The sequence below is a fragment of the Pristiophorus japonicus genome, chromosome 12 (assembly GCF_044704955.1).
Source record: "Pristiophorus japonicus isolate sPriJap1 chromosome 12, sPriJap1.hap1, whole genome shotgun sequence".
Classification (NCBI taxonomy): Eukaryota; Metazoa; Chordata; class Chondrichthyes; family Pristiophoridae; genus Pristiophorus; species Pristiophorus japonicus.
Window position 1 is genome coordinate 40946962 of NC_091988.1, and position 21791 is coordinate 40968752.

General features: G+C 44.1%; 1 protein-coding gene across 3 annotated transcripts in view; it reads right to left on the minus strand.

The window, feature by feature from the left end:
• Window positions 1-20488, minus strand: part of hdac11 (histone deacetylase 11) — a 143619-nt gene extending 123131 nt beyond the window's left edge. The window contains exons 1-4 of one of the 3 annotated variants that reach the window (XM_070895342.1): window positions 19657-20488; window positions 13186-13224; window positions 10647-10719; window positions 5102-5250 (exon numbers count right to left, since the gene is read on the minus strand). In XM_070895342.1, coding sequence (XP_070751443.1) covers window positions 5102-5250; window positions 10647-10681 — 184 coding nt within the window. In that variant the 5' untranslated portion in view covers window positions 10682-10719; window positions 13186-13224; window positions 19657-20488. Of the gene's footprint in view, window positions 1-5101; window positions 5251-10646; window positions 10720-13185; window positions 13225-18477; window positions 18579-19656 lie in introns of those variants that run through there. The other 2 variants (XM_070895343.1, XM_070895345.1) reach the window with 2 other exon arrangements.
• Between the last annotated feature and the right edge of the window lie 1303 nt (window positions 20489-21791).

Here is a 21791-nt window from a genome sequence, read left to right on the forward strand (position 1 = left end):
TATACTCGAAGACTGAGCCTCCACAGCCCTCTGGGGTAGAGAATTCCAAAGGCGCACCACCATCTGAGCGAAGAAGTTTCTCCTCATCTCAGTCCGAAATGGCCAACCCCTTATTCTGAGACTGTGATCACTGGTTCTAGACTCCCCACCTAGAGGAAACATCCTCCCAGCATCTACCCAGTCAAGCCCTGTAAGAATTTTGTATGCTTCAATGAGATCACCTCATTCTTTTAAACTCTAGAGAATATACGCCTAGTATACGCAATCTCTCCTCGTAGGACAATCCCCCATCCCAGGAATCAGTCTGGTGAACTCGCTGTACTCCCTCTATAGCAAATATATCTTCCTTAGGTAAGGAGACCAAAACTGTACACAATACTCCAGGTATGGTCTCACCAGGGCTCTATATAATTGCAGTAAGACAACTTTACTCATACTCAAATCCTCTTGTAATAAAGGCCAATGCACCATTTGTTTTCTTAATTGCTTGCTGTACCTGCATGTTAACTTTCAGTGATTCATGTACAAAGACACCCAGGTCCCTCTGAACACCAATATTTCCCAATCTCTCACCATTTAAAAAATACTCTGCTTTTCTATTCTTCCTATCAAAGTGGATAACTTCACATTTCTCCACATTATATTCCATTTGCCATGTTCTTGCCCACTCACTTAGCCTGTCTATATCCCCTTGAAGCCATTTTGCATCCTCCTCACAACTTACATTCCCACCTAGTTTCGTATCATCAGCAAATTTGGATACATTACATTTGGTCCCCTCATCCAAATCATTGATATAGATTGTGAATAGCTAGGGCCCCAAGCATCAGGTAGAATGTGGGGGGCCAGCCAAGGGTGCATTGGAGCAGTCAAGTCTACAGATAACAAAAGCAAGGATGAGGGTTTCTGCAGCAAGGGCTGAGGCAGGGGTGGAGACGGGCAAAGTTACAGAGGTGAAAATAGGTTATTAGTTATGCCACGGATGTGTGATTGGAAGCTCATTTCACGGTCAAATATGACACCAAGGTTGCAAACAGTCTGGTTCAGCCTCAGATAGATACTAGGGAGACGGATGGATTTGGTGGCTAGGAAACGGAGTTTGTGTTGGGGCCCCAAAGACAATGGGGGAGAAATTCAGTAATTTTCGCACCTTGAGAACGTTTGCGCTCTCCGTCCAAAAATTCGTCAGAATCGGTCAAAGAGCTGAAAGGGGCGCTAAATCAACCGTTGCACACCAGAGCTGGGGGGATGCCAACAAAAATGCCGGTGCTAAATTTAACCAAGTCATTGCGCATGCGCTGAATTCTGATTCAGATCCCGGGAAAAGCTGAGTGTTAGAGGCGCTGCATAGTAATGCACTCAGTAAAGTTTTCAAAATCACTTTTTCTCAAGCTGACCTCTTATTTCAGCTTGCCGCTGCAAACTTAGAGACTCACCACCATGCTGTGTGTAAATATTGCACTGACTGTGACCTCCGAGGGAAGCGCTTCCTCATCCCTTTAAGTAGCCATCAGTTAACGACTCTGCAAGTCTGTACCGACTGTTTTTCCAGATGTTATTCTTGGCGGCTACACCTAACTTACTGACCAGGGCGCAAGCGTGGTTGTTGCACCAGGACTGCCGTCAGGATTGGAGTGATCAGCAGCAGCCAGGCACTACTGGTTTGTACCCCTGGTCAGCCTCTAATGAATTTTCAGTCAGGGCGATAAACACTGCGCTCCCAGTCAGTAACTTCTTACGCTCCCATTAACACTCCTTCTGGCCGTTAACTGAACCGTTAGACAACCAAAAACCCAGCCCAATGGCTTTGGTCTTCCCAATATTTAATTGGAGAAAATTTCTGCTTTTCCAGTGTTGGATTTCAGACCCGCAGTGTGTCAATTTGGAGACCATGAAGGGGTCGAGAGAAGTGGTGGTGAGGTAGAGTTGGGTGCTGTCAGCATACATGTGGAAACTGACACCGTGTTTTCAGATGATGTCACCAATGGGCAGCATATAGGAGGAGAAATAGGAGGGGGCCAGGGATACATCCTTGGGGGACCCCAGAAGTAACGATGCAGAAGTTGGAAGAGAAGCCATTGCAAGTGATTTTCTGGCTACGATTAGATAGATAAGAATGGAACCAGGCAAGTGCAGTCCCACCCAGTGATGGAGAGGCGTTGGAGGAGGATGCAGTGGTCAACCATGTCAAAGGCTGCAGACAGGTCAAGAAGAATGACGGGGGGGTAGTTTACTTTTGTCACAGTCACAAAGGATGTCACTTTGATGAGAGCCATTTCGGTACTGTGGCAGGGGCAGAAAGCAGATTGGAGGGATTCAAACATGGAGTTCCAGGAAAGATGTACACGGATTTGGGAGGTGATAACACATCCAAGGACTTGAGAGGAAAGGGAGGTTGGAGATGGAGTGGTAGTTTGCAAGGGTGGAGGGGTCAAGGATTGTTTTTTTTTTTGAGGAAAGGGCCGATGAGAGCAGATTTGAAGGAGATGATCACAGTATCCGAGGAGAGAGAACCGTTAACAATGCCAGCTAACCTGGGAGCCAGAAAAGGAAGTTGTGTGGTCAACAGTTTAATGGAATTAGGGTCGAAGGAGCAGGAATCGGGTCTCATGGACAAGATGAGCATGGAGAGGTCATGAGGGGAGATTGGAAAGAAACTGGAGAAAGATGCAAGGTCAGGGCAGGGGGTAACCTTAGAGGAAGTTTGGCCTGGTGGGCTGGAGGGGGAGGGGAGGGGAAGGAAAGGAATTGGCAGAGACAGCTGATCCAATGATATCAATCTTAGAGACAAGATGCTCCTTGCACTTGTTGAAGGGGAGTGTGGAGAGCGGTTTAAGAAGATAGTTAACAGTAAAAATTAGTAGCTAGGGGTTATCATTGCATTCCAGATGATTTTGGAATAGTGAACAGTTTTGGCGGACAAGAGTAGGACCCGACAATGCTTCATGTGGTCCAGCCAGATCTACAGTGAATGGCTAAACCTGTCGTCCGCTATATCTATTCAAGTCTGCGTCCCTTGGACTTGAGGGAGCGAAGATGTGGGCTGTACCAGAGGGAACATTAAGGCGGATTGCAAAAGTTTCTATAGGTATGTAAAGAGAAAAAGGTTGGTGAAGACAAACGTAGGTCCACTGCAGTCAGAATCAGGGGAAGTCATAACGGGGAACAAAGAAATGGCGGACCAATTGAACAAGTACTTTGGTTCGGTATTCACTAAGGAGGATACAAACAACCTTCCGGATATAAAAGGGGTCAGAGGGTCTAGTAAGGAGGGGGAACTGAGGGAAATCTTTATTAGTCGGGAAATTGTTTTGGGGAAATTGATGGGATTGAAGGCCGATAAATCCCCAGGGCCTGATGGATTGCATCCTAGAGTACTTAAGGAGGTGGCCTTGGAAATAGCGGATGCATTGACAGTCATTTTCCAACATTCCATTGACTCTGGATCAGTTCCTATGGAGTGGAGGGTAGCCAATGTAACCCCACTTTTTAAAAAAGGAGGGAGAGAGAAAACAGGGAATTATAGACCGGTCAGCCTGACCTCAGTAGTGGGTAAAATGATGGAATCAATTATTAAGGATGTCATAGCAGTGCATCTGGAAAATGGTGACATGATAGGTCCAAGTCAGCATGGATTTGTGAAAGGGAAATCATGCTTGACAAATCTTCTGGAATTTTTTGAGGATGTTTCCAGTAAAGTGGACAAAGGAGAACCAGTTGATGTGGTATATTTGGACTTTCAGAAGGCTTTCGACAAGGTCCCACACAAGAGATTAATGTGCAAAGTTAAAGCACATGGGATTGGGGGTAGTGTGCTGATGTGGATTGAGAACTGGTTGTCAGACAGGAAGCAAAGAGTAGGAGTAAACGGGTACTTTTCAGAATGGCAGGCAGTGACTAGTGGAGTGCCGCAAGGTTCTGTGCTGGGGCCCCAGCTGTTTACATTGTACATTAATGATTTAGACGAGGGGATTAAATGCAGTATCTCCAAATTTGCAGATGATACTAAGTTGGGTGGCAGTGTGAGCTGCGAGGAGGATGCTATTAGGCTGCAGAGTGACTTGGATAGGTTAGGTGAGTGGGCAAATGCATGGCAGATGAAGTATAATGTGGATAAATGTGAGGTTATCCACTTTGGTGGTAAAAACAGAGAGACAGACTATTATCTGAATGGTGACAGATTAGGAAAAGGGAAGGTGCAACGAGACCTGGGTGTCATGGTACATCAGTCATTGAAGGTTGGCATGCAGGTACAGCAGGCGGTTAAGAAAGCAAATGGCATGTTGGCCTTCATAGCGAGGGGATTTGAATACAGGGGCAGGGAGGTGTTGCTACAGTTGTACAGGGCCTTGGTGAGGCCACACCTGGAGTATTGTGTACAGTTTTGGTCTCCTAACTTGAGGAAGGACATTCTTGCTATTGAGGGAGTGCAGCGAAGGTTCACCAGACTGATTCCCGGGATGGCGGGACTGACCTATCAAGAAAGATTGGATCAACTGGGCTTGTATTCACTGGAGTTCAGAAGAATGAGAGGGGATCTCATAGAAACGTTTAAAATTCTGACGGGTTTAGACAGGTTAGATGCAGAAAGAATGTTCCCAATGTTGGGGAAGTCCAGAACCAGGGGTCACAGTCTGAGGATAAGGGGTAAGCCATTTAGGACCGAGATGAGGAGAAACTTCTTCACCCAGAGAGTGGTGAACCTGTGGAATTCTCTACCACAGAAAGTAGTTGAGGCCAATTCACTAAATATATTCAAAAGGGAGTTAGATGAAGTCCTTACTACTCGGGGGATCAAGGGTTATGGCGAGAAAGCAGGAAGGGGGTACTGAAGTTTCATGTTCAGCCATGAACTCATTGAATGGCGGTGCAGGCTAGAAGGGCTGAATGGCCTACTCCTGCACCTATTTTCTATGTTTCTATGAACGGCCCAGTAATTCTCAAACTTATCATTGAATTTCCTATGTTCTGAACATTTGTGTGTGAAACAACTAGGTAAGCAAAATATCATTTCTGAGCAAATTGGTTAATTAAAATGTCTTTACTCCCTAAAACACTTTAAATAAATCAAAAAAAGTAAAAAAATTACAAAATTACATACCTTTTAAAAAGTTGACAATTTTCCCCCACTTTCCCGAATCAAAAGGATGAAGTTTTTCCAGGCCCAGGAATGAGATATTATAGTCAGGAGAGTATACGATAGGCCATAACGTTGATGCAACATCAATGTATAGGTTGGTTCTATGTGGCCTTTAAATGAGCAATAAAACATTTAAAGAATTTAAAAAAGATAACAACAAAGATATTTGGGTGCATTTTTACTCACTGCATGATTTTGCTCACCTCAATATTGTTCTACTCGAAAGACATTAATGCTACTGTCCAGTGTTCCAGGCTTGAGCTGGAATCTATCTCCTCCCCCCAAATCAAAAACATTCTGGCCCACTGGGATATCACAAAAAGATACCGGCAAACTTAGCAATTGATGGAAATTTTATTTTTCTTTGAAATTAAAGCTAAACCCACTACCATCACCTGCACTCTTATTCTCATCTGCTATCCACAGGCATTCAGGAGCTACTGAAGAGCAATAAAAGGAGCAGGAAATGAATTTTAACACAGACAAGTGTGAGGTATTACATTTTGGTAAGAAAAATAGGGAGGTCACATATTACTTGGAAAATAAGAATCTAAAGGGGTAGAAGAGCAAAGGGATCTGGGAGTATAAATACACAAAATCACGAGAAGTAGCGATGGAGGTTAATAAGGCCATAAAAAAAAGCAAACCAAGCACTAGGATTTATTTCTAGAGGGATAGAATAGAAAAGTCATGCTAAATTTGTATCGAACTTTGGTTAGACCACATTTGTAGTACTGCGTACAATTCTGGTTGCCATGTTATAAAAAGGATATAGAAGCACTGGAGAGGGTGCAAAAAAAGATTTACAAGGATGATACCAGAAATACGAGGGTATACCCATCAGGAAAGGATGAACAGGCTGTGGCTCTTTTCTCTTGAAAAGAGAAGGCTGAGGGATAACCTGATAGAGGTCTTTAAAATTATGAAAGGTTTACAGAGAGAGTGTTTCCACTTGTGGGGAAGAGCAAAACTAAAGACCTTCAATATAAGACAGTTATCAAGAAATCAAATAGGAAATTCAGAAGAAACTTCTTTACCCGGAGAGTGGTGAGAATGTGGAACTGACTACCACAGGGAGTGGTTGAAGCGAATAGTATGGATGCATTTAAAGGGGAGGCTGGATAAGCATATGAGGGAAAAGGGAATAGAGGGGTATGCCCATAGAGTTAGAAGAGGGAAGATGGGAGGAGGCTCGAGTGGAGTATGAATGCCGGCATGGATTGATTGGGCCGAATGGCCTGTTTCTGTGCCGTATATCCTATGTAATCCTATGAACTTGGGCAGATACCGCTGCCTCCCATCCCCAAACCAAGTCTGGAGATATAGAGGCCAAATGTTATGCTCATGCTGCTATTCTGGGTACATAACTAGTTCAGCAAAGACCAGAGATTAAAAATAGGACCATCTTGGTCTGCAGAGCTCAGTAAAGATATGTTGTACAGGCATTGATGTTGCTATGTAATGTAATGTAGCAAAGGCAACATGAAGTTATTAATGCAAAATTTAACCTCATTCATATCCCATTGCAAAATATAATAAAAGGGCAGTAAGAATGAGGATTTCAACGACCCTAATATTAACTGGTATAGTCAGCGTAAAAGATATAGAGGGCACAGAATTCTTAAAATGCATTCAGAACTTTTTTTAAACCAGAACGTAGCAAGTCCAACAAGGGTGGGGGGGGGGGCACGGTTCTGGACTGAGGTTGAGAGAATGAAACTGGGCAGGTGAAAGGGGCATCATGTGAGACCATTTTGGTGGTAGTGATCATAATTCAGTTAGGTTTAGAGTAATTTTGAAAAACGACAAAGATAGACCAGGAGTAAAAGTTCTCAATTGGGGAAAGGCCAATTTTATGAAGGAAATATGTAATTTAGCTAAAGTGGACTGGAAACAGCTGCTTGAATGTAAATCAGTGATAGAGCAGTGGGAGGCATTCAAGGAGGAGATAGTGAGGGTTCAGAGCAAATATGTTCCCACAAAGAAAAAAAAGAGTGGAACTCCCAAATCTAGAGCTCCCTGGATATCAAGGGGCATACTAAAAGAGGTAGCCATGGAAATAGTAGATGCATTGGTTGTCATCTTCCAAAATTCTATAGATTATGGAACCATTCCTGCAGATTGGAGGGTGGCAAATATAATCCCACTATTTAAAAAAAAAGGGAGAGAAAACAGGGAACTACAGACTGACATCAGTAGTAGGGAAAATGCTGGAGTCTATTATAAAGGATGTGATAACGGCACACTTAGATAATATCAATGGGATTAAACAAAGTCAACATGGATTTATGAAAGGAAAAATCAAGCTTGACAAACCTACTGAAGTTTTTTGAGGATGAAAGTGAGAGAATAGATAAAGGGAGAACCAGTGGATGCAGTGTATTTGGATTTTCAGAAGGCCTTTGATAAAGTACCACATAAGAGGTTAGTGTGCAAAATTAAAGCACATAGGATTGGGGGTAATGTATTGGCATGGATTGAAAATTGGTTAATTGACAGGGAGATATATAAATAAATGATTTGGATGAGGGAACCAAATGTAATATTTCCAAGTTTGCTGATGACACAAAACTAGGTGGGATTGTGAGTTGTTGAGGAGGATGCAAAGACGCTGCAAGGCGATTTAGATAGGTTGAGTGAGTGGGCAAACACATGGCAGATGCAGTATAACGTGGATAAATGTGAAGTTATCCACTTTGGTAGGAAAAACATAAGGACAAAGTATTATTTAAATGGTGATGGCTTGGGAAGTGTCAATGTACAGAGGGACCTGGATATCCTTGTACACCACTCATTGAAAGCAAACATGCAGGTGCAGCAAGCAGTTAGGAAAGCAAATGGTCTGTTGGCCTTCACTGCAAGAGGATTGGAGTACAGGAGCAAGAATGTCTTACTACAGTTATACAGGGCCTTGGTGAGACCACACCTGGAGTATTGTGTGCAGTTTTGGTCTCCTTATCCAAGAAAGGATATACTTGCCATAGAGGGAGTGCAGCGAATGTTCACCAGACTGATTCCTGGAATGGCAGGACTGTCGTATGAGGAGAGATCGGGTCGACTAGGCCTGTATTCACTAGAGTTTAGAAGAATGAGAGGGGATCTCATTGAAACGTATAAAATTCTGACTGGGTTAAATAGACTGGATGCAGGGAGGATGTTTCCCCTGGCTGGAAAGTCTAGAACAAGGGGCCACAGTCTCAGGACATAGGGTAGGAAATTTAGGTCCGATATGAGAAATGTTTTCACTCAGAGGGTAGTGAACCTGTGGAATTCTCTACCACAGAAGGCTGTGGAGGCCAAGTCACTGAATATATTTAAGAGGGAGATAGATAGATTCCTAGAAACAAAAGGCATCAAGGGGTATGGGGTAAAAGCAGGAATATGGAGTTGAGATAGAGGATCAGCCATGATCATATTGAATGGCAGTGCAGACTTGAAAGGCTGAATGGCCTACTACTGCTCCTATTTTCTAATGTTTCTATGTACAGGGCAAGAGAAGGCCAAAAAGGGAAGCTTATGTCAAATACCAAGAGCTAAATACTGCAGAAAGCAGAGAGGAGTATGGAAAGTGCAGGGGTGAAATTAAAAAAGGAAATTTGGAAAGCAAAGAGAGGGCATGAAAAAAATCTTGGCAAGTAACGTCAAGGAAAACCCAAAGATGTTTTATAAAGGCATAAAGAGCAACAGAATAACTAAAGAAAAATTGGGGCCTGTTAAAGATCAAAAAGGTAACCTGTGTGTGGAGGCAGAAGACATGGGGGGTATGGGTCTTAAAGAATACTTTGCATCTGTATTCACAAAAGGGAGGGACAACACAGCCATTGAGGTGAAGGCAGAGGAGTGTGAAATATTAGATTAGATAAACAGAGAGAGGAAATATTAATGGGTTTAGCATCTTTGAAAATCGATAAATTGCCAGGCCTGGATGAAATGTATCCCAGGCTGTTAAGAGAAGCAAGGGAGGAACTAGCTGGGTGTCTGACCATCATTTTCCAATCCTCTCTGGCTACGTGTGGTGCCGGAGGATTGCTCATGTTGTACCATTGTTTAAAAAAGGAAAAAGGGATAGACCGAATAATTACAGGCCAGTCACCCTAACCTCGGTGGTGGGCAAATTATTGAAAAAAACTTCTGAAGGACAGTATTAATCATCATTTAGAAAGGCATGGATCAATCAAGGACTGTCAGCGTGGATGTGTTAAGGGAAGATTGTGTCTGACTAACTTGATTGAATTTTTGGAGGAGGTAACAAGGAGGGTCGATGGGGGTAGCACGTTTGATGTAGTCTATATGGATTTTTTTGACAAGGTCCCACATGGCAGACTGGTCAGAAAAGTAAAAGCTCACGGGATCCAAGGGAAAGCAGCAAGTTGGATCCAAAATTGGCTCAACGACAAGAAGCAGAAGGGTAATGGTCGATGGGTGTTTTTGTGACTGGAAGGCTGTTTCCAGTGGAGTTCTGCAGGGCTCAGTATGAGATCCCTTGTTTTTAGGTCCCTTGCTTTTTGTGGTATGTATCAATGATTTAGACTTCAATATAACGGGTATAATTAAGAAGTTTGAAGATGATACAAAAATTGTCCGTGGTTGATAGTGAGGAAGAAAGCAGTAGACTGCAGGGACTGGTCAGCTGAGCAGAAACTGGTCAGGTGGCAAATGGAATTCAATGCAGAGAAATGTGAAGTAATGCATTTGGGGAGGACTAACAAGGCAAAGGAATGCACAATAAATGGTAGAATAATAAGCGTAGAGGAACAGAGAAGCCTTGGGGTGTATGTCCACAGATCCATGGAGGTAGCTGGACAATTAAATGAAGTGGTTAAGACGGCATATGGGATACTTGCATTTATTCGCCAAGACATAGAATTAAGGATCAGGGTGGTTGTGCTTGAACTGTATAAAACACTAGTTAGGCCACAACTTGAGTACTGCATACAGTTCTGGTCACCACATTACAGGAAAGATGTGATTGCACTAGAGAGGATACAAAGCAGATTTACAAGGATGATGCCAGGACTGGAGAATTTGCGCTATGGGGAAAGATTGGATAGACTGGGGTTGTTTTCTTTGAATCAGAGGAGGAGGGGAGACTTAATTGAGGTGTAGTAAATTATGAGGGGCATAGAGAGAGAGTGGATAGGAAGGACCTATTTCTCTTAGCAGAGGGGTCAATAACCAGGGGGCATAGATTTAAAGTAATTGGTAGAAGGTTTCGATGGGAGTTGAGAAGAACTTTTTTCACCCAGAGGGTGGTGGGGTTCTGGAACTCACTGCCTGAAAGGGTGGTAGCAGCAGAAACGCTTATCACATTTAAAAAGTACTAGGATATGCACTGGACGTGCCATAACCTACAGTGCTAAGTGCTGCAAAGTGGGATTAGGCTGGATAACTCTTTTTTGGCCAGCACAGACACAATGTGCCGAATGGCCTCCTTCTGTGCTGTAAATTTCTATGTTTCTATAATGGCAAATTCAGCTCAAGACACTGAAAAATATCTACAACTTACAGTTTGACTTCCTCGCCGATTTGTTGCACTGACATCTTCTTTCTTACATATTTGTTCTTTTATACTATTAGTCCTGTAGAAGATACAACAATTAGCCTTTTCTTGAAACTCCTACAATCTTTTCTGCACAAGCTTTTAATCAATTGAGCAAAATTGTGTAAACTAACTAGCTGATCTCTTGTTGCATTGTTGACAACAGAAATGAAAATTGTGCCTCTCTGCTTCTCCCCAATCGAAAGTTATTTTTTGATGAGACTTTAAACCATCTGCCTGTTCAGATGGACGTAAAAGATCCCATGTTATCTTTCAAAGAAGAAGAGTATGGTAGTTCTCCCAGTGTCCTGGCATACATTCATTCCTCATACAAAACAAAAAACAGATTATCTGGTCATAATATCATTGCTGTTTGTGGGACTTTGCTGTGCACAAATTGGCGGCAACATTTGCTTACAAACAGTAATGACACTTCAGAAGTACTTCATTGACTGTGAAGCACTTTGGGATATACTGAGGTTACGTAAGTCTATATAAATGCAAGGTTGAACTTTAATTGGTTTGTCTCTCTGTTTGTATCACTCACTCACACACATTATCCCTCTTGCTCTCATGGTCACATTTGTACATCTCTCTCGACCAAATCACTGGGCCGAAAATTCCGGCCATGCGGAAGTGCGAACGGAACCGGCGAGGCCTCACAAAAGCCAGTTTTCGGGTGCGATGCGCATGCGCCGAAAACCGGCTTTTCTTATCTGTCAAGATTTCTCTTGACAGATCCTCTGCATCCCCGGGAAAAGGACATCCACGAGGGAGAGATTGGGCTATGTGCCCAACTCTTGCCCAGCGAATGTCCATCAAACTTTTACGCCTGGTAAAAGCAGGCGTATAGCTTACTTTTACCAACGCAAGAGTTTTAAAACATAAAAATTAAATTTAAACACTAATTTTTTTATATTAAAAACCTTGTTCATTAAGGTAATTTTATTCTTAACACTATTAAAAGATTTTTAAAAATCCAAAAAATATATATTTTTTGCAAACATTTAATTTCAATTAATTTTAAATATGCAAGATGTTTTATTTATTTATTATGCTGTGTTTCGGTGTTTTAGGGGTTTTTCCTCATTGATAGTAATGGGAGTCCGTATAAACAGAGCCCCCATTTTTATCAATGAGAATACTGCATGGTGATTGGTGGTCCAGGCCCACGTGACTCCAGCTTGTATATACGTACGTACCGTATGTACGTACCATACCTGAAAGGCATCGCCCCATGTGCTGCACAGCAAATCTAGGCCTCCGACCGGGATCTTCCTCCAGGACCATCAGGTACTTTTGTAGATTTTTTTTTCAGGTCAGAGGCATTCGTACGAAGGAAGCCTCCAACCTCAATTTCCCCCCCCCCCCCCCCTCAAACTTTGTAGAAGTTCTCCCTTTCCCTCATTATATACAGCCCAGCAACAGTCCTTCCAGCTCCAAGCAGAGCCAGGAATACCCTTTTTCCATACACAATTTCTAAAAATCTGTGTTGCCTGTATCCCCCAACCTTAATCTCTTGACAAGATTGCCTTTTCTCACTCCACACAGCCTCCCTCTCTTGTCCCCCTGCTCCATAGGGTCTCTTTAGCACTTTCCATCACTCACTGGCTGCTCATTTGTGCCAAATCAGATAGTGCAACAGCACTGTCCTGTTTGATAACTCACTAACTAGTGAACAGTGTCCTGTTTTATAAGGACAGGGATATTACACCATGTAAAATACAATATTGTGGTATGCCCTGTTAAGTCTAGAAGGTATGGTTACTCTGCATGCCTAGCTTTGTTTGGCTGACAGGTCGATTATCAAGTTAGAGGCAGTGTGGAATTGATGTTGTTGGAGAAGGGAAGATGAAACAGCAATTTAAGACAGCTTTGCATCCACAAAAAAAAACACGGAACCAAGTGCAGCAGGTAGAAAATGCGTAAGTTAATGTGAGTACAAGAGTGTTAGCTGTGGCTCAGTGGGTAGCACACTCGCCTCTGAGTCAGAAGGTTGTGGGTTCAAGTCCCACTCCAGGATTTGAGCACATAAATCACGGCTGACACGCCAGTGCAGTGCTGAGGGAGTGGTGCGCTGCCGTCTTTCGGATGAGATGTTAAACCGAGGCCTGGTCTGTTCTCTCAGGTGGACATAAAAGATCCCATGGCACTATTTTGAAGAAGAGTAGGGAGATTATCCCCGGTGTCCTGGCCAATATTTATCGCTCAATCAACATAACCAAAAAAAGGTTTATCTGGTCATTATCACATTGCTGTTTGTGGGAGCTTGCTGTGTGCAAATTGGTTGATACCCATTTCCCACATTGCAACGGTGACTACACTCCAAAAGTACTTAATTGGCTTTGAAGCATCCGGTGGTCGTGAAAGGCGCTATATAAATTCAAGTCTTTCTTTCTTTACTTGGTGAAGAGGAATGGGGGGGCTGAAATCCTTAAAAAGATTGAGCTTTCCTACATGTACATCTAGTTTGGAGTTCATTAATTGTTTTAACTTACTTACTTACCCATGTCTGCTGCAGCTCCTAAGATAATGGAAGTCAGGGCTGGAATAGAATAAATTTGTCTTTGATTATGATACAGAAGCATTACATTAAGTGTTACACAAACGTGCTATAGGAAGCGAGTGGTGGCATGCATTATACAGAACATTTATAAACTAATTTCCTGTTGAATTGCTTCTGGAGAGTCAGAGGATCCACTGTTTTATCTTATGTCACATGCAATATATCAGGGCCAATGATTTACAGTTATTAACTTTGAGTTTTGTGGGTGCATTAGAGCTATTTACTACAGGTTGAATCTCTCTTATCCGGCACCCTCGGGACCTGGGATTTTGCCAGACGAGGGGAGGTCGTGTTAAATTGGATGGTACAGGTACTGAGCAGGGGGATATCGGTGCTCGCTGGCTCGGGGCTGGGAGTGCGGCAGAGAGATCGTGGAGGGTGCGGTGGATCGCGGGGTCAGGCCAGCGATTGCGGGAGTCGGCAGCGAGGAAGGACTTCAATTTGTTCATGTCGGAGTTCTGAGCATGCGCCACCCGGTGGCTGGGAATGGTGCCGGACGAGGGACGGTGCCGAATAAGGGAGTATCGCGGAGATAAGGGAGGTTCAACCTCTAGTTTGAATAATTGTGACCATTATTCTGTGAAAAACATAAATTAATTGACGTGTTCGGCAGGAGGTAAGCAGCAAGGCACATGTGCAGCAGTACAGGGCTATAGGGACATGTTCCTAATGGGTTGTTAATGACACCAATGTTATTGATTTAATTCTGTGGATTCCGATATTACACATCTAATGAAATCCTGGCACTGAAATAATTTAATTCTGCAGCTGCATTTATCCAATTCCATGGCTTCAATGTTATTTACATAATTTCTGGCCCTGATATTTCTGTGGCTCTGAGATTAATTATGTAATTTTGTGGTTCTTGTATTGCTCATTTCATTCTGTGGCTCCAGCATTGTTTATTTAATTAATTGGCTCAGATATTGTTTCACCATCATGCTTTGTTGAGAGGATCAACATAAAACAGCAGTAAAGACACATCAAAAGCCAAGTGAACAGGTAGAAAACTGACAGAGACACTGCAAAAGACATATTAAAACAACCAATCCCATTTGACCTACCAGAACCTACCAATAAGAAAATTGAAAGAGATAAGGTGACCAATGAAATCTACTCAAAACATTTTGAAAAAAAATTGGTCACCACTTATTCCCTCTCAGTAACTCGAAGGTCTAAACTAATACTTTATACAACACAAAACATTGAAAAATGATGTATCTCCCAATTATGATTAATTTTAGTAATTGAATTGCCTCATTTTTGCTTTAATACCGTGATTAGAGTGTTTACTTGAAGGTCTCTCCCTCACTTGTTGACTATGGTCACTTAACTACAATACATTAAGCTTAACTTAACTAATGAAGCTTTTCTTGACTAGGTTTCTGTAAGTTAACCAGTTAACAGGTCAGGCAGTTTAGTATGGTCAATTTATGTTTCAGCACTTCAGAGTGCAACCTTGGTTTGTGACACTCTCTTCTCCCTCTCATAGTATCAAATTCAATCATATTATGGTCACTATTTGCAGGACGTCCCTTTAACAACAACTATTTATATTTATGTACGCCTTCAACATAATAAAATGTCCCAACGCACTCCACAGGAGCGTTAGCAACAAAAGAACAAAAATAGACAGAGCCAAACAAGGAGATGTTAGGGCAGATAAAGAGGTAGGTTTTAAGGAGCGTCTTAGAGGAGGAAAGAGGAGGTGGAGAGATTTTGTTAGGGAATTCCAGAGCTTTGAGCCTTGGAAGCTGAAGGCATGACCGCCAATAGTGGAGCAATTAAAATCGGCAATGTTCAAACGGCTAGAATAAGTAGAGCGCAGAGATCTACGCGGATTATAGAGCTGGAGGAGATTACAGAGATAAGGAGGGGCGAGGTCATGGAGGAATTTGAAAACATGGATGAGAATTTTAAAATCGATGCACTGCTTAACTGGGAGCCAATGTAGGTCAGCGAGCTCAGGAGAGATGGGTGAGTGGGACTTGGGGTGAGTTAAGTCGCGGGCAGAAGAGTTTTGGATGACAAGTTTACAGACGGTAGAACGAGGGAGGCTGGCAAGAAGTGCATTGGAATAGTCAAGTCTTGAGGTAATAAAGGCATGCATGAGGGTTTGGCAGCAGATAAGTTGAGGTAAGGCGGAGTCAGGTGAGCTCCAGGTTCAGGTAGCTCCTCCTTCTCCTCCTCCTCCTCCTCCTCCTTTCTCCTCCTCCTCCTCCTGATGCTGCCGGCAGCATTTTCTGCTTTTATGGCTGATTGCCGGTTCTGTGGGCACAGCGCAGCCTGTTTCAGAACTGTCGATGAATGACCGCTACTTCGGGATTTCCACATGCACCAAGTCCTGAAGTTGTGATCAGTTTTAAAGGCGGAATGACAACGAACGCTGCCAGTTCGCCGTCATCCAGAATACAAATTCCGGGCCGACGTTCTAATTGACTGCGATAAAAATAAACTATCCTTTTCCGTCCTTCTCGATCGTTGGCACAGTTGACTGCAAAATTCTGTTCCAACACCTCGCCACTGTCATCCAGCTAGATGGGACTACACTAGCCTGGTTCCATTCCTATCTTTCCGGCCGTAGCCATAGAATCACATGCAATGGCTTCTCTTCCCGATCCCGCACCATCACCTCTGGCTGATTACACTGTTGCCAGTTCAGTGGGTACAGCGCAGCCTGTTTCAGGCCCCTCCTATTTCTCATCTGCATGCTGCCCCTCGGCGACATCATCCGAACACACGTCAGTTTCCACATGTATGCTGATGACACCCAGTTCTGCATCATCAAGCGACACAAGGTGAGCTTTCACATGTATGCTGATACCCTCCGCCTTTATACTGTCAGATTCCTTGTCTGACATCCAGCACTGGATAAGTAGAAATTTCCTCCAATTAAATATTGGGAAAACCAAAGCCATTGTTCTTGGTTCACACCACAACCTCCGTTCCCTTTTCACTGATTCGATCTTTCTCCCTGGCAACTGTATGAGTTTGACCAAGTCTGTTCGCAGCCTTGGTGTGATATTTGATCATGTATTGAGCTTCCTATCTAATATCTGTTCCATCACTAAGACCACCCATTTCCATGACAGCAGAGGAAGGCGGGCTGTCGTGCCCCTTTAACGATTGCTCAAGCCTTGAGCCAGCAGCTCATCCGTGAACGGTTTTCTGCCTGAAGGCTCAGGGGCAACTATTGAAAATGGACCATGTTTACTGTTTGGACCTATTCCGTAATGTTGTGTTGATGGAACAAATGATGGAATGATTTTTTACTTCGAAAAGTTGTTAATAAGCAAACAAATAATGGCAATGATTCAGTTATAACTTAAAATATTTTTTAATTCAAAAGTTTATCATTTGTTTGTACTTAACTTAAATAAAAATATTCTTGTTATCAAACTTTAAAATTTTCACTTATCACTTACTCACTTTTACTAACTGGTAAATTTACATAACTTACAAAAATCTTTTGGCTTGAGAACAGTTACAACAGTAACAACAGCAGCAGCAAAGAAAGACTGCACCCATCTCTCCTCCACTTTATTCCAAGACTGCCCGCTGCACTTGTTCTTGGCGACACCACCTCTGCCCGCAGGCAGTGGCACAGCATTTCTCTGGTTGGTACCAAGCTTATTCTTATTCTCTGGTAATGTGCACTTCTTGATTCGGGTGGTGGGTTAGGGCGGGCGGGTGGCAGGGGGAGCAGCCGGTAAAAAATGGAAGGCCCGGCTTGGGCCTCTTCAGAGGCTGGTCTGGGGGATTCGAGTGGGAGTGATGGTTGATTCCGTCAATGGGCACTGGGTCTGGGCATGTTCCCTTATTGCAGCAGCTAATTCCAACATTCTCTCCCTCATGTGCCCAGACAGTGTCTCAACTACCTCCAACATTTCCTCTCTCATGTTCGCCAACAATGTCTTACCTACCTGTGACATGCCCTCCCTCATGTTGAGCAAATGTGTGTCAACTACCTGCTACATTCCCTCCCTCATGTGCACTGACATTGTTTCTGCTGGCTGAGATAATCCCTCCTTCATGTTCCCGGACAGCATTCCCATTTCTCGAGAGAGTGTTGTTACTTCACCCAACAGTCCTGATACCTCATCACCCACCCCACTGATGGTGTCCAGGAATGATCAGGTAAGGTCAATGCTCAACGCATTCATTGCCATCACGTGAACCACATCTGTTAGATTCTGCACCTCAGGAGAACGCAGTCGATCGCTCATTTCCCTTCTCACCCTGGGTGTGGCTCGCAACATCCCAGTGGGACTCGCAGCCGCTGATGGTGGGGCCCTGGGTGTGCCTCGCTGCATCCCACTGAAATCCCCAGCCTTGGACGGCGAGAAACCATGCAATGTCCCACCAACACTCAAACCCGCTACTCAAGGCAGCGGCTAGCACCTCAATGGGCAGCACCCGCGCCTCCTCCAAAGTGAGCACAACAATGGGGACTTAATTCATCCCCTCCCCCTTATGCTCTTTGTCTGGAAGGTGAGATTGGAAGATGTTCTCCTCTTCAGGTTTGTCCTCGTCTGAATCTCCTTCTGCAGTGTCAGGGTTGGCCTCAAGTTCTGCAAAGTACAGGTTGAGCGTCCAAAATCCGGAGTTCCGGAATCCGGACAGATTGGTGGTAGGGTCGTCCGGAATCTGTAAAATGTTCCCAGGGTGAGGAGGGGAAAAGAGTTCGACCACGCTCTCCTGAGGTGCAGAACCTCGGGCCTCACCTTGCCGCCGCTGACCTTACCTCAGGGCCTCCTCACCGGCCCGCCTGAACAGCTCCACGGTGGCGGGGCCCCACCCAACGACCTCCTGGACGGGGCCGGTGACCCGAACAGCTCCTCGGAGAGCAACCTTCCCTTTTTCTACGTTCCGAAATCCGGAAATACCCAAACCCTGGGCTTGGGTGTTTCCGGATTCCTAACGTCAGAAAGACGTTCCAAAGTCCGGAACCATTTGAAAACTGGCTCGGCCTCGGTCTCAAGGTTGCTGAATTCGGGATGCTCAACTGTATTAACAGAACAGACAAATGGTTAGCAGAAGAGGGGGCAGAGTGGCCTGAGTAGGCTCACACAGCACAGGCAGCAGGCAGATTTGAAGGACCACGATGAATGATAGCACATTCCATCAACTGAAGCATAGCTGAGGGAAGACATCCCCAGGAACCGAAGCATGGCTAGCCATCACAGTACTTAACATTTAGCAAAGCCAGACTCTGGAATTTGCAGGACTTACCCTCTCCCTCGAGTGCGGGCCCAGCTTGTGCAGTACTGATTGCTTTTCTCCAGGCAGGACCCATCAAAGCAGCAATCCTCTCTTCCAAGGGTGTCACTGGTTGCAGATTTACCGAGCCTCCTCCTGTTCGAGTTCCTCCTCATTTGTTGTGTGCCACTTTCCTCTGCAAAGATGAAAATACAACTTTTTAAAGAGAGGGTGTCTTTATGCTTGGTGGGACATTTACAATTGCAATTCCATTGAAAAATGAAAATACTACTTGCCCAAGGTCCTGCCATTTATTTTTGCACTGGTCTCCAGAACTCAGGGTGGTCACCATTGCACAGTAATCTTTTGCAAGTTGATTCCAGTGTTTCTTCATTTCTTTGGGTGGAACTTTTGTGTGACCTCTGCTGGTGTCCAGTTCCTGCCATCTGCCCTCCATTACAGTAACTAGTGCCTCCACTTCATCCTGCAAGAAATTCTTGGTCCTTGCACCATGTTGAGTATTGTATTGCAGCTCTAATTTTTCCAATGAGAATTAAAGTTCTCACACACAACTGGCTCTTTAAAAATAGCCGATTGCAGACCGGGAGCTGTACTGCACATGCACGCCCATAGGAATCACGTCAAAAACATCCTTTTTTTCCGCGCAGGCGCAGAAGGAGCGGCATCGTTTCAGCACAGGCATTTGGCTCCCCCCGCCCGAGGCTGCAGGACAGACTGCACGGCTCCAATTTTTTTTTTTTTAAAAACGAGCAGGGAAACTTGGCACATTTAATTTTGGAGCAGTTGTGGCCTAGAAAAATGGGTGCAACTCTGGCAATATGCTAAAAAAGTTTTGGGCAAAATTGAGCCCAATATTTCCAAAAGAAACAAGCACTTATTGTTTCCTGGTCTTTCTCTTCCTGAATTATGGCTAATTTATAAACATAATTTGACAGACAGTACAAGACATAGAAGTTAATAAAGGTCATTGATCAGGGTCTACCTCAACTCGAAACAATGCAACAGGTGTCCCCCCAAGAATGCAACAAAAACTACAAATCCCAAAATGAATTGCGAGTACAGGACATGTGAACAAGTTCAACGCCTCCGTTCGGGTTATAAATAACAAATGCACAGGCGGTTTACGCAATCAGTATTGGTCGACTCAGTGGCAACATGAGAGTCAGTCGAAAGTGCAGAATTAGCCTGTACCTGTTCACAGTGCGCGCTGACAGTCACAACCACCCTCACAACGGTAGAAACTCAGCTCTTCGGGCCTGACGATTATAAAATTCCAGCTGACAAGAAACCTGCAGTTGAGAGAGGCAGCAAATTCAGTCCAGCTTCCTTCTCGCGGCCGCCTCTGCAAGCGAGGCGGAATTTGCGTTTAAAACACTGCAATATCGCCTTTGAAAGGTAATACTCGACTGTTCTGCCATGAACGTGAAGGCTTTGCTGGAAGTAAGCTGCGGACAAGGCGCTCCCTCATCACGCAGCGTCTCACGCCGATTGTGCGCAGTGCGAAACGTCACTAGGGGCAACGCCGGAGTTTACGCTGCTGCTTCTGTCTGTTGTGCGACCGTTCGCACAGTTCCGACCAGTATATCGTTGCTTCGACGCAAAAGGACGTGTGGGACACTATTTCAGTTGAGAAGTTATCAGAATGCAAGTTAGGCTTCACTCCCGTATCTAATCGAAGGCAACATTTCAATCCGTCAACACACTCCACAAATAACCAAAAATCAAATATTTTGTAATGTACCAGTGGATCTAGAGTGGTGTTGCACGAATAGTTTGGTGTGGCTTTTGATGGCTACAGACTAAATAATTCGATTACTTTGAGAGCGAACAACTTCCTGAAACAATGTAGCACATGGGCTGACGCAAGGTAACATTGTTACATATTTTAAATAGATACAGAACTCGCAGATACATTCGCCTGCTCCTTAATCTGCAAGTAAGTTCTTCCTTCCCCATCCACCACTAGCGCAGCAGTGCCCAGCCAGTGTTTTCACAATCAAGGCTCCAGTGATCTGCACCTCAATAGGAGGGCCTTCACCTTCACCTGGGCCTGGCTGGCTGACTGGAGTCGGAGCAGTGCCCAAACTCAGCATTGAAACAAGTCAAACACCCTGTAACTCCTGCAAAAAAAAACTTCAGCCTTCAATATAAAAAGCATCTCATTGCATACACCACCATTTGCAATGAATTCTTATTTAATGACAGAATGCTGGGGGGAAATCACTCGCACTTTACGTTTGATATTAGAATTTCTTTGCGTCATTTGGCAACATGCATTGTGGGTATTGTAGTTCCACAGGAGCAATTGCAATCTGCATCTCTCCCTCATACGTAGCATTTCGCCGCAGTACCTCTCTCACACACACACACGTGTGGAATTTGCGGTCCCGATGATGGCGAACTGGTAGCGCTCACCGTCATTTTCGCCTTTAAAACTCAGGATTTAGGGTATGCGCAGCCGAGCACGGAATGACAGACCGCAAATTCAGAGACGGCAATCAGTGAAACTATCAAAAACTTCGGCTCTTCCTCAGTAATGAGAGTTAAATATCCCATTAAACGTTAGACCCAAAGAGATTAGGCATAACCAGGGTTTTCTTCTTCTTAGGCAGTCCCCCGGAGTCAAGGAGGACTTGCTTCCACACTAAAAATGAGTTCGAAGGTGACTGATGAGACCAATGCTGGATCTATAGTCTGTCACAGGTGGGGCAGGTGGTGGTTGAAGGGACAGGTGGGTGGAGTGCTTGATTTGTCCTATGCTCTGCCGTTTGTACTTGGCTTCCACGTACTTCCGGAGAAGAGACTCGAAGTGTTCGGCACCTTCTCGACATTTAGGGTTAGGGTTAACCTAAATGCTTCTCCACTTTGAGCGGTCTTCGGCCAGAGATTCCCAAAAGTCGGTGGGGATGTTACATTTTTCAAGGAGGCTTTGAGGGTGTCCTTGAAGTGGTTTCTCTGCCCTCCTGGGGCTTGCCTGCCATGATGTAGCTTGGAGTAGAGTGCTCGTTTTGGGAGTATAGTATCGGGCATGCGGACAATATGGCCCGTCCATCGAAGCTGATTGAACGTGGTCAATGCCTCGATGCTGGGGATGTTGGCATTTTTTAAAATAGCATATTGACTACTAAACAAAGGTTATGGCCCTGAAAAACTTAAGTATAACACTGCATAAAGTCAAATTATCAATTAAAAAATATTTTTTAAAGTTTGTTCATTTTTATTTCAGGTTTGATTTTTCCCCATGTGAGAGCTCTCTCTAACATTTTTTTTAAAGTTAGAATTTTAGGAGCTTACCCACTTCCTGGTTTGCTGTCTGAGAACTCTGC